A 16716-nucleotide genomic window follows, 5' to 3' on the forward strand; every position below is an offset into this window, starting at 1 on the left:
TTTCACGGACATCTGTACCTACTCTCCATCCCACCCCATAGACATAGACATACCTGCCTCCTTAGTCCAGCTTGGCACATCTGTGCCCCTGCTCCCTTGACTAGTCTTACTACTACTTGCTGTTGCACCAGTGCTTAATTTCTGACAAAGTATGTGCCAGGGCCCTTGTCAGAAGGCCACTGCAGCTTGCTCCACTGATGGCCCCGGCCAGCGCTGCCAGTGATAGTAACAGCACAACTACTGACCATCACACTCCTTCAAGTGTGAAAAGTTTCACACCCCTAAAGCTATAAGACTGGCTATGGTGGGAGGTAGTACTCATTTATAATGTATACAGAATTACTAAACAACTGTTTTTGTACTCCTCTCTATATTAAACAGACAGCGCCACCATGTGGCAGACTGTCATTGGTGCCGGTGTTGACAATGAAGTGCTAGTGCCGAGCACCGGAAGACACTGGCTCAAATAAAGCTCTGTGTTGCACTACTACCCGTTCTGCGTGTACTGATGCTAATACTGCTCCTTATTGGGAAGCCTAAAGCAGTTTTGCACCCCAGAATAAGCTCTATGGTATGTAGAAACATAAGAGGAGAGTCATTTGAGGTGATCTTCCTGTAATTGAAGAGCTGAAGGTAGCAAGTAGCACGGGGAGGCTGTCTTGACTCTGTAGGTGCTCCATTTGTGCCGGAAGTTGCCTAGAATTATCGTCATCAAACTTTGACCCACACCAAAAGGGAGAAAATAGGGAAACGATGACCGTGGGAAAAAGCAGGGATAAAAGTAAACTTGCAAGTGGGACTGTAGGGAGGTGGATGAAAGAGGCAGGAGGTGTAATCAAGACTAGAAAGCACACCTGCCAACTTGAAAAACAATCTCATCTTGTGAGGAGGGGGCAGGGCCTTGAAGAGGATGGAGCCTTGTGTCGAGGTGTACCTACGAGGCACTTTTGAACCCCACCCTGCCCCCAAACCTGCTCCTCCCCCCCAAAAAAACTTTTTCACACCCCTCAATGGACGTCGGTAGTTCGAAGCCTCAGAAAATGAGTCTTAAGACCACTATTTAGAGTGGTTTTCAACTCATTTTCCCTGACACTGTGTGATTTTGGCTCCTCACCAGGAGACCATGTGATGGGAGTAGTAGTATAGGTTGGATACTACTCATAATCCTGTATTTTTGAATGGTGGCCATGCCCCTTTGGTCCGCAGGCAAAATTAGAATCAGTCCAAATCCGTTTTAATTGATCCTCATAATGTTTTGATAAGTCTTTCTTTTTAACCCCGTCCATGTCCCCGTCGACCAACGGCCATCGCGAGCACTACCGCCGTAGTGCTGCGCACGTCCGTTGGCCGCCGCGGCCCCGCCCACTCAATCAAACCGCCGCAACGCGGCGGAATTGCCGCTGCGGTTATTCGGTCTTTATATTGTTTTGATAAGATCGGCATCTTTCGATGTTTTATAGGATAATGCTAATTTGTGAATCAAGGCTTATGAAATGATGCTGTAATTATATCAAAAGCGTATAAAATGATAAGTTAGGATTTTGAATCGAGGCTTGTAAAATGATACTGCAATGAAATATTAAATGATGAGCTAGGATTTTTAGTCAAGGCTTATTAAATGATACTGCAAAAGCATATGATATGATAAGATCAGATCTGTAGATTTTGGGGCTCTTGCCTGGGCAGGTCTTGTTTTAGGGGTGTTTAGGGACTCTGTAAACACAATATTGTGGATGTAGCTTAGAATTGCTGTAATATTTGGTAAGTGTCATATAATCACATTATTGAAAAGAACGATAACGACTTTTAGGCAAAATACATTTGATTACATGTAAAAGAAGCTCGGTGGAAGTTTAATTTTGATGCAATATTTTCAATTTAATTGGAAACCTTTAAACATAACAGAAGAACTGTTTAGGTCATTATAGCCTCATTATTTGGAATTACGTATATTTGACCACCTTTAGTGACAATAAAAAAGAAATTCCAGCTAATAGTGCTATAATGAGGTAGTGATAGTAATCAAATACATTATGCCCATAGCATATAAATCAAAGTATCAACAGCAAACATAAAATCTGTAGAAGTTACATAAAAATTTAAAAAAAGAATCACAGCTTTTTTTGATGCCCGGTAATAATCACGGTTTGCTCTAATACAGTAATAAAAATATAGAAAACATATTCAAGCTTAATAGTGGAATCATGAGATAGCGGTAGTTAACAAATACATTATGCACCGCTGCATATAACTCACAGTATCAACATCAAACATAAAATATGTAGAAGCTACAAACAAATCAAGAAATTATAGCATAATATCGTCATCCAGATATACGCAGTATGGCCATCAGTCATAAAATCATTCAAAAACTACGGTCCTGTGATAAAAATTAGGTAGTTTCTTAAAAACAAGTGTTTAATTTGTTACCCACTAATAAACACAGATGATCTGGAATACGTTTGTGTGTGGCGTGGTAAACAAAACATGTAATACACCACTTTGATTAGAAAACAAGATACTGTGCTAAGCAAACAACTAAGGCAATCTCTTGAATGTTTTTTTTTTTGGACGGAATGCTCTGGGCGAGGTTATGGGTTTGCGAGAGTTGTCTCTGATAACTCTGGTCATGTACAGGTGTTCTTTGAGAGCCTTGCAAAAATGGTGATGCAGGGGCAGAAGGAGTAACAAAAGGGGCAAGGGCTCTGCTTTTAAAATCTTCTAAGTAGACACGATACCCAGCTAGCATTGATGCCGTAATATTCAGTTCTGCTAAGCTCTGCATGAAGGCGTCCCAGCCGATAGGCACTTTATTATTAGCAAAGGAGTGCGATTGTGTTGCGCCTCTGACCAAGTCATGCAGGTTTGAGCCACTTATAACATTACATTTATACTGAAGTTCCCCCTATTCATTCCAGAAGCTGTCTTTATTTTGTTGAATTTTATTACGGAGTAATTTGGCTTCCTTTTCATACCGGGGGTTAACATTCTCAATGATATCATTAACTAGATTAACAGCTGGTGATTCTGGTTCTCTGACTGGTGAAACTAGCGGCTCTTGACTAACAGGTATGGATAAAGTCAGGCCCTCTTTTTCCATTTTAATATGATGGTCAAAGTTCAGATACATTTGAAGAACAGAGGTGTACATCTTTGCCTTCTCATATACAGGTAAATCACTTCGCTGTGGAATTTCTTGCATCTCGGTTTCCAGAAGATCTGTGGCTGTTTGTCAGCATCATCCCTTGCAGGGGCCCACATTCTGTCTAGTTTGTGTTTAGGAACAAGATACATTTTTTCAATATTTTAATATATATCTTTTTATTGCTCAGTTTTTTAATAAGAAATACTTTTCTTTTTAAGCACTCAGATTTGCTAGGACTCAAAGGGACATTGCCCTTCAAGGTATTTAGAGCTATCTCAAAGATCGCAGCTACTAAATCGTCAGTTGCGGAGCACAGAAGAGCTTTTCTTTGTTATGGGGTTGATGAGACCAGCAGTTTTAAGAGTTAGATTTCGCACTACCCTGCTGGAAATGGCCATCAGGAAGTAAAGCTCTAAACTGATGTGAGGCTTTCTATTTCTTCCTTTTTTTTTAGCCCGGGGAGGACTTTTTCAGAGTATAAGCAATGGGAAGATCTGGTGGGAAAAGGCCCATTTTCAATCTGTAATCCTCTGGCGTGTTCACGTTTAAATCTACAACAAGTTACCCATAGGATCTCTGAGTGGCATCCTCAAAGGCTTCTAAAAAGAAACTAGAGTGACCACCAGTCTGGCTAGAGTTGTTATTTGAAGTTTGTCTCGAGGGTGGGGTTGAAAAGCACCATGTACTTAGTATTCAGACTTGGTTTGTGAGCCCTTACCTTGGTTGAACACTTTCTACATAATGTATATAATGCTAAGATTCCGATGGTGAACATACTGAGTGAAAGCTTTTTCAATTTCATCGCTGTCACTAGCAGAGGTCATTGGATCATCTGCAATAAACATATTGACACTAAAGAGTGGAAATAAATTGGCATAATTTAAGGCTGCAAGGAGGAGCATCTCGACAAATGTGAGGTGTGGAAAGTTTTGTGAGGGTTCTTGATAGAGTGCATGCCAGCAGGAATAGGCCCAGACTATGTTGGTGGGTGGTTATGTCAGCATTTGATGAGTATTTTCCAAGAGTTTTTTTTTTTTACAAAGTAACTTTTACCAGAGTTGGAAGGTCCTCTGAGGATGCAAAAGAATGAATGCTGTAATCTAAAAGCCATACTTTAAACACCCTCTGATTAACCTATAAACCCAGAGCAGAAAGCCTTTTCTCAAGCCCTATGCTTACAAGGCGGATGTATAACTCTTGAAAGCTATAGGGCAGAGTTTTATTGTCCTCTTTAATAAGGCGATTATCGTATACAACTCAACGAAAACTCCCAAGTAGGCTCACCGCTAATATGTCTGGCAGAAATCTAATTTGGTTTGTGAATGATATTTTCCTGACAGCATTCCATATCATAGAATATATGATCATCTGTTTTGGTTGGGGGTTTAGGTTTCCTCTTAAAGCAAAGATGTGAATCAAATGAAAACACCCTGGCTTTGCAGACTTCACATATAAGGCCTTTACAGGCATGACTTCAAGGGCCGAAGAGGCCGCATGAATCACACAACGTTTTGCTGTGACAGCTCGCTTTCCCTACCTTTGTTAATGCACAATGACACTCCAAACACTTCTTAGAACGACAAAACAGCATGCACCGTGGATAACTGGATGATCATTATGAAGGTCTCAGCAGTCGCTTGTAATGCAAGCCACGCAGATGTCTGCGCATGAATGGTTGTATTCGTGGGTATTTGCCGAATGGCAATATTCACTGAAATACCTAGCCCATAAGATTTTTTTTTTATATCTTTCACACCGCAAAGAACAAACTGAATTTTAGAATTGATTGCGGTCCTGCTTGTGAATTAATGCCAGCCGCCTTCATGGAATAATACTTTAATCGCCACACTGAAGTACTTTTCAAATGCCTATATGTCTTGGAAAGTGACAGTGGTATCTGGGGGGGAGGCTTGGGGCATCATGCATTCACTGAGCTTCCTCTGTCAATTTTGCACCAGGAGTTTGACCATAATCCAATAACCCAGCCGGGCACCCTGCCAGACACAAAGTCCCAGGGGTGGTGTTTAAATTAATCTACCATCAACATTTCTTTTGAATGGTCTTACTAAACATTACAGAATTTAGCATCCATTTTGCGCCTACTTTCTTCAGTCACAACCAGTGTTGAAATTTGTGACCCCAAAATCTCAGCATTGCTATTCATCATTTCAACAACTTTGTTTAAGAAATCGAAGTCATTTAGGTCACAATGTGGCAGGGTGTGAGTGTAGAAAGAGTTAGCCAACCCACGGCCGCTCATGCAAATTTGTACATTATCATTGGGGCAGATATCAGTGGCCATTTGGTTGAGCTGTTGTTAAATAGAGTTAATAACCACTTCTAGGGCTAGTCTCATAGAATCTATGAGGTGTAAATTGACAAACCAAAATTCTATAGCTCTAAATTTTTTGATAACTCTTTTATCTTGGCGCGCGCTTTCTAAAAATACGGGTGTAGGGTAGTAATTAAGCTGGAATTATTATGAGTGTCTGAGACTCTCTGAGGTGGGGGCTCTAACAGACTGGGGCTTGGTGGTAAATAACCATCATTGGCTTGACTATTATGACGTATAATTCTTAAACATTTGTTGTCTCTTTTTAGGTCTTTGGTTAAACTATTTCCGACTTCTTTAGCGGCTAACCATTTTTCTTTATGTTTGGAGCTTGTATTTTAAGACCTTCTTGGTGACCAGTGCTCTTTGGGGGACATTATCAGTTTCCCTAGTCAAGGCTCAAACAATCAAGGCAGGCTTGGGCGTCTGCTAAAATAGAATCAATCAAAGTCTTGGTATTTTTGATTAAGTGATCTACAGCAACTTTGACAGCTGTTATGTGGCTGATATGGGCGGACGCATCACATTCACGTAAAACATTAATAAGAGATAAAGCTACAGGTGCCGAGTTTAACCCCAGTATCTCAAGGGAGTTTATTAGAGGGAAAACATCGCGAATCGCTGAAAATACAGCTGATTCGCTGGGGGGTGAAGCTTTAACCCCTGCAGCAGTACGGCTACAGGGGTCAATTGATGACTTTCTCTCAACATTAAGTGTTTTTTTTACTTTTAGGATATTGTCTATGGTGCTTGAGGAGACATCGGAGTCGAGCTGAATTTGAGCATCTGCTAAAGTAGCAGAAACTAATTTCTGTACATTTTGTTGTATACGAATTATGTTGGCTTTGATGCCTTCTATGTTTTGGGCACGTGCTTCTGTATCACAAGAGCCTAAACAATAAATAATAGCTTCGCAGATAGATGAAGTGTTCAGACCGCGCCTCCTGAGGTCTACTATTGAAGGTAAAATGTCATTTCTTACTGACGATGCAGTTGTAATGCTTAGGGGAGCAGTGGGCAGATGTCTAGGAGACTGTTGGGTATCAGAATTGTTATCAGGAGCATTTGCATTCCTATTGTGCTTATGAGCACCCTGTTCTTTATAGCCAGAGCGTCTCTTTCTCAAACCGCCCTCTCCAGACTCTTGTGGTAACTTAAGAAATGCGGTCCCCCCACCAGTATTGCCTCTAAAATTCCCATGCAGTGGTTGTTGCATCTGTGCCCCTTGCAGCCTCTCTTCGTCACGTTTTCGACTTTTGCATTTCACATCATCAGCCGTCGGCCTTGTTCTCCTGTGTACGACCCGTCGCTGGGTACTCGGATACCGCGCTGGACGTGGGGAGCTTGTCACAGAGCTGGCATTATCTGAGTTGGAGTAAAAACACAATTTTATTTCAAACATTGAAAAGTTTGAAGCGTCATCTAATAGTCATGCACACTAAAACTAGACTCCACGCGCTCACGCACGCGCACAAACACACACATTCCATTTCTAGCACCGTCTATAGTGGAAAATCCCCTTTTGATTACATAACAATAGAATAATTCTCACCGTCCTGAGTGCTTAAGCTGCAAATCTGACTAAGCGAATTAGGGTTAGGGCCTTCAAGTGCAGTGTTAGATAGAAGTGCTTCTGCCGCCGCCTGTGAAGACAATATGACAAGCGCTGTAACACATTTTCCTACAATATGGTAAATTATATTATTTGATAGCACTGATGTACATATTTACACACTCATGCAAACACACACACACACAGAGTATTGTTTATATATCACTATGAGGACTGGACATTGACCGCAATGAAGTGTTTAATTACACGCACACACAAGCAAGATAGACATAAAACAGACGAAAACCCTCGACGGGAGATGTTGACGCACTAAAAAGACAGAGGTGCAGGGGGTGGGTGGAGAGACCGTCTGAGAGACCTGAGAGACACCCAGAGGGACAGATACACAAAAAAGACAGAGCAGCCAGGGCCAGAAAGAGCGACCACCTGAGAGGTGTAAGACAGACCAAGCCCCCAGGTATAATCATTTAACTCCCAGATGGCGGACGGACATGGAGACACTCTCCTTTCTTTTTCTCTCTCTTTCTCTCTCATCCTCTCTCTGACCTCGCAAAACAGGCCAAGCCCCATGGGTAGTCTCATTGTTGTGCCCAGAGGGGATAAGAGACAGACACAAAAAGAAAGACAGAGCCGCAGGGGGCGGAAATAGAGACAGTCTGAGAGACGTAAGACAGACCAAGCTCCTTGGGTATTATCCTCTTAATTCCCAGAAGAAAGAAAGAAAGAGAGAGACACACACACACACCGCCTCAACCTCCCCACCCCCATCTGCAAGGTTTGAGCATGAGTTCATTAATGACACTTGCCAGACGCTGCTCAGGAGATCTCACATCAAAAAGAAAAAAAAATGATATAGTATGTGCAACTCGTCCCACATTCTCTCACTGCAATGGTGCAACTCCCAGGTCTTCAAAACGGACCTCAAAGTTCTCCTCCTCCAAAGACACCTCCTAAAGTAATTCACTCCCGCTCTATTATCTGAAGGAAGACCTCCCATCACTGAAAACTCTTTTCTCCATGACTATGGAAGTGCCTTCCCAGTGTGTTCTGGTAGTTTGAGTGTTTACCATTTATTGCAGTATTATCCTTGTACCAGTGTATGGTACCCTTTTGTAACTTGCACACGTCACTTTTCTCTTTTAACACATCGTTTGCTACCTCTCACATGTTGTTTGCCTTTGATACTTGCACAAGTGCCACCATTGCCTACGTAACGTTTGTTCTTGTGCCTGAGTGTCTAGCATATATTGCAGTATTATACCTCTAATTGTACCTTGTTTTCTCTTGTAACCTGCACACTTGTCACTCTTTCCTCCTGTATTGCACTGTTTGCTACCTCATCTATTTTGTTTGCTCACAATTGTCACAATTAACTCATGTAACTTATCGTCTGCTAATATAATTTTGTTCATTTGTAATTTTCTATTCCTATTGTGAAGCGCTCTGACGCCTTCGGGTAAAGTCCGCGCTATATAAAAAGGCATAAATAAAATGCTCAAGAACAGAGATTAGAACCAGTTTGTGGTTTCCACGGCGAAGCCTTTTTTTTATTGATATCAACGTTTAATTACTTTTGAGCGAAGGCCGTCAAAGGACAGGTATGCACCAAGAGAGAACATTCATTTCATAGATATCAAAAGCAAGATGGAAATTAAATACACAAGCCAAATATCATATTTCACATTACAAGTACATCCAGCACACATTGTCGTGCGATCCACTGTGCGCAGTGTGCTAGCTGGCCCCACATTGCAACACTCCACCCCCCCGCCCCCCACCCGTTCCACCTGACCCAGGGCATCAATGCACCCTTCCTAAGTCAGACCTTGAGGCTAAGAACTACTGCTCATTCATAACACACGGAGGGCTACGACATTTTTTTCAAACTGCTTAAACCACGTGCTCTTGCAAGAATGACCTAAAAAAAAAGCCTTTTGCTGCAGAGCGAAAGACTTAATTCGAACCACATGTTCGAACGCTGCCGGGCTAACTCCTCATTTGTTTAATATTGTCTTGCGCCAGACACACGCATATAATTGCAGACTTTTTTCTGTCTGTCACGCCTCCTGACTAACAGCAAAAGTTAATTCATAACACACAGAGTGCTGCAACATTTTTTTCTTATGCTTAACCACATGAAGTATAATACGGAGCTGTGCCTGGTTGAAACAAGCATTTCTTTAACCTTTGAGAAATAATAGCATTAGAAACACACGATTAAACAGCTAGACAACCAGGCAAAAAAAAGCCTCTTTATCAAAAACAAAAATATGCCCCTTACCAGTAGTTCTTGTTTGTCAGACATGGTCGTATATGACATCTGCTCTCCGTCCTCAGGGCGCTAGAATCTTTCCGGGAGAGTCTGCTGTTCAGGCACCCGAGGGGCTCGAAGGAGGCTCCCGCTCTGGGGGCGGCTGCAGATGCTTCCGGTGCTGGAGTTTCTGAGAGTCCCGCCAGAATGTTCCCGGGGACAGACGGTCTTTTAGCTAGAAGTCCGATTAGTTTCCCGCCAAAGTTCCCACAGAACGTCAGGTTTACATGTTGTAAGAATCAAGTGCACACCGCCCCCACGCGCTGCTCCACCCCCGGCCTAACTCCTAGTGACCATAAATGGACAAATGTCTTTGTGAACGTTTCTGATGGATTATTTAAAACAGGTGTGCTTTAGCATGGCAAGAAAAGTCCCGCCTAAACCCAATAGCTGCAGAAAAATCAGACCGGTTTATAAAATTGAGCCCTTTATTTCATTCATTTTTTTTAAAACATTTTTTATCACTGGGGTAAAAGTGTAGATAGTGTGATTTTAAAAGACACCATGCACGCTTAAAATACACATTACAGAGTCAAGCTATTTATAATAAATGCGGTGAATACGTATATTATGAGTAGGGCTTCCGTTTTTTTTATATTTCGTTTTTTGACATTTCTGTCTGTACTTATTCATATTTATTTTTTGCTAATTTTATCTGTAGTTATCTATATTTATTTTGGGTTTTGTGGAGAAATAAAGCTGAAATTAGTATATGTCCACATTTATTTAACCGATAAATATGCACTCGTTCTTTCCTCGGCGCCATCATCGGGCCTGACCACAGGCCACGCCCACTCACACTAGGCCACGCCCCGACCACTTCCTATAAAAATGTGTCTACCTCTGACGCGCAGCGGGCGCGCCTAAGGCAAGCCCGTGCCGGCCCCAGGCCCAGTCGTTATGCCCAATTCTTCCAAGAGTCATCTCACCTACACCCAAGGTAAGCTCCTCTCACTTAATCCTATGAAAAACAGAAATTGCTATTATATTTATAAAGGAGAGAAACCTTTTGCTAACTGCGACCTCTGCAACTCTGCCCCTACCAAGGCAGGACACCACGGCCTACAGCTCGCTCTCCTTAACTGTAGGTCCCTCCCTAAACACTCCCTCGAGATAAACCTCCTTATACAGGATCTCTCTATTGACATCCTGTTCCTTACGGAAACTTGGCTTACCCCCAACTCCGATATCGTTAATGCTCTACCTCCAGGCTACCAAATCCACTCTCAGAACAGACCCCTCGGCAGAGGTGGTGGCCTGGCAATAATATACAGAGAGCACTTCGCCTGTAGAGCAAATAACGGCGATATCGAAGACTGCGAAAGCTGCCACTTCGCCTTACAGATCTCTCCTATAATCTCCCTCTCTGGCGTACTCATATATCGCCCACTGGGAGCCCCCACCAAGTTCTCTAGCGCCCTCGTCGAAACTGTCACCCTAATGGCAACGACATCCTCCAACTTTTTAATCCTGGGAGACCTGAATCTCCATCTACTAGACCCCAAGGACCTAATTGCCTCCGACCTCCTTCTCGATCTTACCTCTTATGACTTTCGTCTAGTGAATTCAGAGGCCACTCATGACAAAGGGCACCTTTTGGATCCCATCTTTACCAACATCCACGACCTCAAAACCATCATCCCCCCTCCCACTGCCGTGGACAGACCATTTTTTGGTCCCTATCGACTGGCATCTCAATGTCCCGCCACCCCAACCTCCCAAAACCCAGGTCACTGACAGACGCTGGCACAAACTCTCGCCTGAAGAATGGGCCTCCAGGCTCACGGAATCCCTCCCTCCCCCAGCTCTAGACCCTGTTACCGCTGATGTGCAATTTAACTCCTGGCTCACTAAATCACTCGACTCCCTTCTCCCCAAAACAAGCACCCTGAAACGAGCCAAAAGAGTCAACCCTGCCCCCTGGTACACCCCTGAGCTCAAACTGCTACAAAAGGAGTGTAAAAGGACAGAGCGCATCTGGAGGAAGGACGAATCCATATCCAAAAAAGACGCCTTCCGCGCCTCTATAAGAACTTACAAATTCGCCCTACGCAACACCAAAAGCCAATTCTTTGATGAAAGAATAAAAAACTCTTCCTGCTCTGCCAGAGAAACTTTTGTCATCATGAAAGAATTACTCAAAGTCCCTGACCCTCTCCCAGTTCCTAACACCTCCGAGGATAAATGCCACAAGTTGGCAAAATACTTCGACGAGAAAATCCACAAGATTCTCGCCACCCTACCCCAAGTCAACTATAGAGCAGACGATGAGGGTCCTCTCAAACCCTCACCCGGATATCTATGACATCTACCTAGACACTTTCGGCCCGGTAACTATAGAAGAGGTCCTGACAACGCTCGCCACAATTAAAAGTGGTTCCCCCAGCGACCCGGTGCCTATGCGCATCCTCAAAAAAGTGGCACCCACTATCGCCCCCCCTCTAGCTGACCTCATCAACTCCTCACTATGTCAGGGAAAGGTCCCCCCCAGCTGGAAGGCTGCTGTCGTCAAAGCCCTTCTCAAAAAACCTCTACTGGACCCGCTGGACCTGGCCAACTATAGGCCAATCTCCCTCCTCCCCGGAATTAGTAAAATCACTGAAAAAATAGTGAACAAAAACCTCTCCCATTTTCTGGAGTCGAATAATCTCCTCAGGAACTCTCAGACTGGATTCCGCCCTGGTCAGGGCACGGACACCGCCCTCCTGGCTGTAGTGGAGGAGACCAGATGCATTCTGGATGCAGGAGGATCAGTGGCAGTGATCCTCCTGGACCTCAGTGCGGCCTTCGACACTGTCAACCACCGGGTACTAATCCAGCGACTCAGAGACATCGGGGTGGAAGGTACCGCTCTGGCATGGCTCTCGTCATTCATAAACCACCGCTCCTTCCAGGTCTGGGAGAATACCACCCGCTCCTCGACGATCCCCCTCCAGTGCGGAGTACCGCAGGGCTCTTCGCTCAGCCCGACATTATTTAATGTATACATGTCCCCACTGGAGGAGGTAGTCCTCCCGTTCGAAGTGAAAATCATTAGCTACGCTGACGACACCCAACTGGTAGTATCCCTATCCCATCCCAACCAAGAACCGTCCAATCTCCACAACTGCCTCTCCGAAATCCATGGGTGGATGAACAAATCAGCTTTGAAACTCAACGGGTCCAAAACAGAAATCATGCTTCTCGGCCAAAAGGGGCCCACCCTTCCCCCTAACATCTGGCCCACCTGCTTGGGAGAACCCCCAGCCCCCAAAAAAGAGATCAAGAGCCTGGGAATCTGGATAGAGAAAGACCTGTCCTTCAAAACCCAAGCCAAAAAGACCACTGAGATCTGTTTTGGGCTTCTTAGATCAGTCAGGAAAATTCTGCCCCTGCTCCCACAAATCTCCCGGAAACTGCTTATCCAAGGCCTGATTCTTTCCAGGTTGGATTACAGCAACGCCATCTACCTGGGAGCTCCCGAAGCCACCCTCAACAAATTACAAAGAATTCAGAACGCCGCGGCCCGGCTTCTTACCAACACCCCGGCCAGATCCTCGGCCAAACCAGCTCTGAAACTCCTTCACTGGCTCCCAATAAGAGAAAGAGTAAAATTCAAGGCTCTCTGTCTGGCTCACAAACTCTTACAGGACAAGGGCCCCCCCATTCTCAAAAACGTTATCACGCCCTATAAAGCTACAAGATCCCTCCGTTCAGATCACGAACGCCTTATTACAGTCCACAGAGTGAGAAAGGCACGCACAGGAGGCCGGCGATTCTCAGTGAACACGGCGAGGCTGTGGAACACCCTCACTCTCAAACTAAGGACAGAATCCGATCACTCCCGGTTCAGGAAATTACTGAAAACTCACCTCTTCCCCTGATCCACTCCTCCCTTTCTCCCTGGCACTCCACCCACTCTGCTGTCTCGGTTTTAGCGCAGGGATGATCCCGGGTTACTATGCGCTCTACAAAACCCACATTCATTCATTCATTCATTCTTGAATGCTTGCCAGGTTTCAATGCTGTGAACATTCGTAGAAGATAAATCAATGCACTGTTAGAACCGGGAGTCTCTGGTTGGCAAAGGTAAGTACCTTGGCCCAAGTAGGGACCCCTAGCTCCGGTCAGGGCAACGGAATAACCCTCTGAGATAACCCCTGCTCACCCTCTAGGTAGCATGGCGCGAGCAGTCTAGGCTAAACTCGGAGACAATGTGGATAACATTTGCACTTAACACAACAATAATCCCCAATCCACCACAAACTGAGACCACACAAGTAAGTATATTTTTATAAAAATATATAACTTTATCTAGTTTCAGCATGTAAATGAAGCAGTTGCATGATAATCACTTCTTTAAAACACATAGCATTTCTAACTTAAAGGTTGCACGTTAAACACTTCATTTAGAACAAGGTTGCACTTAATTCTTAATGGTTCTTGTAAATAGGCAGTCCTCAGAATCAAAACAAAAATAGTCTCTAGTCCCTCGGTATCAAAAACAACGAGTAATACTGATTGACTTTATATTAGCCCTAAAAACGAGCAAGGAAAACAAGGTGGATGCCAACCTGTGCCAGAGGAATCATCCCCTACCGCTGAGAAGCCTAAGCGCTACAAGCGCGTCTCACCCGAGGGCCGGGGGGGACTCCTTTTCCCTCCCCCGGCACTTCTCCTGCCTCAGGGGGACCTCGCTGGGGAGCGCTCATTCACGCTCGGGCCCGGCCGGTCTCAGCAGGCTCTCCGCCTGCTCTCAATCCTTCGGGGAGCGGCGGGGAGCAGAGACGGCAGGCCGGGGGCTCGAGCACTTCTCCAGATCCCTCGGCGAGGTCGGGTCAGTCTTCCCCGGTCCCGGCGGTGATCACAGCACTTCCTCGGCTCTCGCAGCAGCTTCAGCGAAGCCAGCCAATCCCGTCGCGGCGTTTCTGCCGAGCCCTCAGTGACGTCCGCAGCTCTGGGGGGAATCAGCCAATCCGGTCGCGGCACTTCTGCCGAGCCCTCCGCGACGTCACCGCAGCTTTGGGGGAATCGGCCAATCCGGTCGCGGCACTTCTCTACCAGCCTCCGGCCACGGCCAATCACCGCACGGCCCCTTCGTGAATGCAAGCAGACCCTCGAGGTCGATTTCAGGGCCCGGGCCCGCGGCGGTGATGATGCAGGCAAGCGGAATTAACCCGCGCTGCGCTGGGGGAGCTTCAGAACCCCTCGGCCCCCACGAGCACGTGTCGATGAACACGCCGATCTCGGGGCAAAGCAGGCAGCAATCAGCGCGGCGCTCTCAATCAGAGCAGAGAGCAGCCAGCGCGCTATCCGGGACACACAGCCAGGCTTAGTCGAGCAGTCCCCGATGTTCACTGCACACAGCAGTTTCACGATCTCCCCGGCCCACAGCTTCAGGGGGGGGGGGCACAGCAGAGTCTTGCTGTCCTTGGGCAACCTTTATGTTCCTGGGTTGCAGACAGGGAGCCAGCTCTTCTCAGGCCCTTGGAGATTCAAGCTGTAGGCACAGCACACAGCAAAGTCTCAGCAGTTTCAAGCAGGCAGGGACACAGCCCACAGCAAAGTCCCTTTCCCCTCCTCAGCTTCCAGTGATACAGCAGAACAGGTCAGCCCTTAGAGCACACAGCAAGGCAATCTTCCTTTTGTTCTCTCGCCGTCCTCCTTCCAGCAGAGGGTCCGTCTTGATTGTAGAGTTTCAGAATCTAACTTTCTGCAGACAGGGGTCCTTTCCTTATACCCCCAATGTCTTTGAAGTTCTTGGTGCATGGAGGCCCTGGGTCCAGTCTAAACCAGTTCTGGGGGTTGCGGAGCACTGAGGTGTCTCTGGCTTTCTTCTTCCTGTCAGCTTCAGGGCCAGTGGGGTCAGTTGACCACCAGGAGAGAGCGAATGTGGGGGAGGTAGGCAGGCACAGCCCAGCACTTATCTGGCATTCCTTCCTCCCTCCTCCCAAGCAGGCAGATGTGCCCTTTCATCCCCGGGATGGCTCCGACCCTCTCCTCTGGGGCTCTGCAGCCCCTTCCTGTCACATCCAGACCAGGCAGACATTCCACAAACCCAGGCACACAGAAAAAGGTTTAGACAAGAGAACAGCCACTTTCTAAAAGTGCTATTCTCCAACACAGGATTTAAAAACACCCTTCACTAAAAGATGTGTCATTAAATTCTGAGTCCAGGGATATCTTTCACTTATGTCCCATCTTGTTCCTATGGGGAGATAGGCTGGTATCACATGGGCCCAGCCCCCCTCCATGTTACTCTATGGAGCAAGATAGCCTTACAGCAGTGAGCACACAAAAATGGCTGTAGCCCACTACCAGAGCATAGTACCTGCACTAGCACATGCTCTACCTTATCCCTACACTGCACCCTGCCCAGGGGGGTACCTTGAGCCTTCCATAGGGGTGACTGATGTGCACAGACAGGGAAGGATTGGACCTAGCCAGTGGGGACACTGGCCAGGCTGACATGGCAGTCACTGACTGCACGCAGGCCCTGCGCTGGCAGGCCTGAGTCACCTTTTAAAAGCTACTCGTGTGGGTGGCGCAATCTGCGCTGCAGGCCCACTAGTAGCATTTGACATCACCAGCCCTGGCACACACAGTGCCCTCTACTAGGGACTTCGTGGTGATACAAATATGCCAATTAGGTATACTCAATCAATATCACAATTTACAGAAGGAGCACTTACACTCTGACACTGATCAGCAGTGGCAGAGTGTCCAAAACATCTAAATCAGCAAAAACGAAATCCAGCACAGCATCAAAACACATGAGTCAGAGGCGAAAAGATGGGGGAAGAACCACGCCAAAAGGTGTCAGGTCTAACACGTGTCCCCTCCAGCTGAAAGTGGGGAGAACTACCCAACCTCTTGGGAGTCCTCATCACTAAGGCGGAAGAATCTGGACAGACCGTCAGCGTTGGCGTGTTCTGTACCAGGGCGGTGCTCCACCGTAAAGTCCATCCCCTGTAGGGAAATGGACCACCTCAACAATTTTGGATTCTCACCCCTCATCTGCATTAACCATCTGAGGGGCCTGTGGTCGGTCTGAACGCGGAAGTGAGTCCCAAACAGGTAGGGCCTCAGCTTCTTCAGAGCCCAGACCACAGCGAAAGCTTCTCTTTCAATGGCACTCCATTTTTGTTCCCTGGGGATCAGCCTCCGGCTAATGAAAGCCACAGGTTGGTCTCCTCCCTCATCATTGATCTGTGAGAGCACTGCTCCCACGCCTTGCTCTGAAGCGTCAGTTTGCACAATGAACTCACTTGAAAAGTCAGGTGCCTTAAGCACCGGTGCTGTGCACATGGCAGTTTTGAGGGTGTCAAAAGCAGTTTGACAGGCCTCAGTCCAATTCACTTTCCTGGGCTGATTCC

General features: G+C 46.1%; 2 protein-coding genes across 3 annotated transcripts in view; one reads left to right on the top strand and one right to left on the bottom strand.

Annotated features, from left to right (window-relative positions):
- The window catches only part of NRBP2 (nuclear receptor binding protein 2), a 383035-nt gene that overhangs the window by 329307 nt on the left and 37012 nt on the right, over positions 1-16716 (top strand). The gene's annotated exons all lie outside the window — the stretch shown is intronic.
- Positions 1858-9577, bottom strand: LOC144828431 (uncharacterized). The gene is made up of 3 exons (XM_078686578.1): positions 9332-9577; positions 7030-7120; positions 1858-6842 (listed from the first exon to the last, which is right to left on the bottom strand). The coding sequence occupies exons 1-3, from the start codon at positions 9368-9370 to the stop codon at positions 5866-5868; spliced, it is 1107 nt and encodes a 368-aa protein (XP_078542704.1). The 5' UTR covers positions 9371-9577; the 3' UTR covers positions 1858-5865.

Source organism: Lissotriton helveticus, chromosome 4_1 (assembly GCF_964261635.1).
Source record: "Lissotriton helveticus chromosome 4_1, aLisHel1.1, whole genome shotgun sequence".
NCBI lineage: Eukaryota > Metazoa > Chordata > Amphibia > Caudata > Salamandridae > Lissotriton > Lissotriton helveticus.